The sequence below is a fragment of the Morone saxatilis genome, unplaced genomic scaffold (genome assembly GCF_004916995.1).
Source record: "Morone saxatilis isolate NCDOM2014 unplaced genomic scaffold, NCSU_SB_2.0 Contig18, whole genome shotgun sequence".
NCBI lineage: Eukaryota > Metazoa > Chordata > Actinopteri > Moronidae > Morone > Morone saxatilis.
In genome coordinates, this window is record NW_023339740.1 from 18,986,521 (window position 1) to 18,987,044 (window position 524).

General features: G+C 37.6%; 1 protein-coding gene across 1 annotated transcript in view; it reads right to left on the reverse strand.

Moving 5' to 3' along the window:
• Positions 1-465, reverse strand: part of sp1 (sp1 transcription factor) — an 8,450-nt gene extending 7,985 nt beyond the window's left edge. The window contains exon 1 of the mRNA XM_035661906.1: positions 365-465. Within this exon, the coding sequence (XP_035517799.1) occupies positions 365-371 (7 nt within the window). The 5' untranslated portion in view covers positions 372-465. The remainder of the gene's footprint in view (positions 1-364) is intronic.
• Between the last annotated feature and the right edge of the window lie 59 nt (positions 466-524).

Genomic DNA, 524 nt, shown 5'->3' on the forward strand with positions numbered 1-524 from the left:
AAAATGCACTACTAAATATAACCAGTCAGCTAGCTCACGGGAACTGGATACAGTTAAATTATTGTGTAAGCAGGTATTGTCAATTAAAGAACAGAAGTTGAATTACTGTGAAACTCCATTTAGTTGACTAAATGTAAGCAAAGCACCGACAATTAGCAGTCAACGTGAAGTAAGCTGGTCACTTTTAAACTGCTTGAGACGCTAGCTAAACAATACATCATGCCTTACAACAGTGGATACACATTTTTTTTTTTTTTTTTAAACAAACTATGTTATTTTTTTTTGACGTTACTTTTTAACTGTTAGTTTAATACTTCGTTCACAACATGCCAGGGAGTTTACACGCAAAAAAAAGTTCACTTACTGCTCATAATTTGAAGACGGGAGGAGTTTCTCTGGTCTTTTTTCGAGTTGACAACTTTTCACAACTTCACACAAACTTGACGGGCTGCCCCTATGAAGGAGACAGACGGGTGCGTTAGATTTTGTGACCTGTGTGGCGCGATTACGGATATTTACCCCCC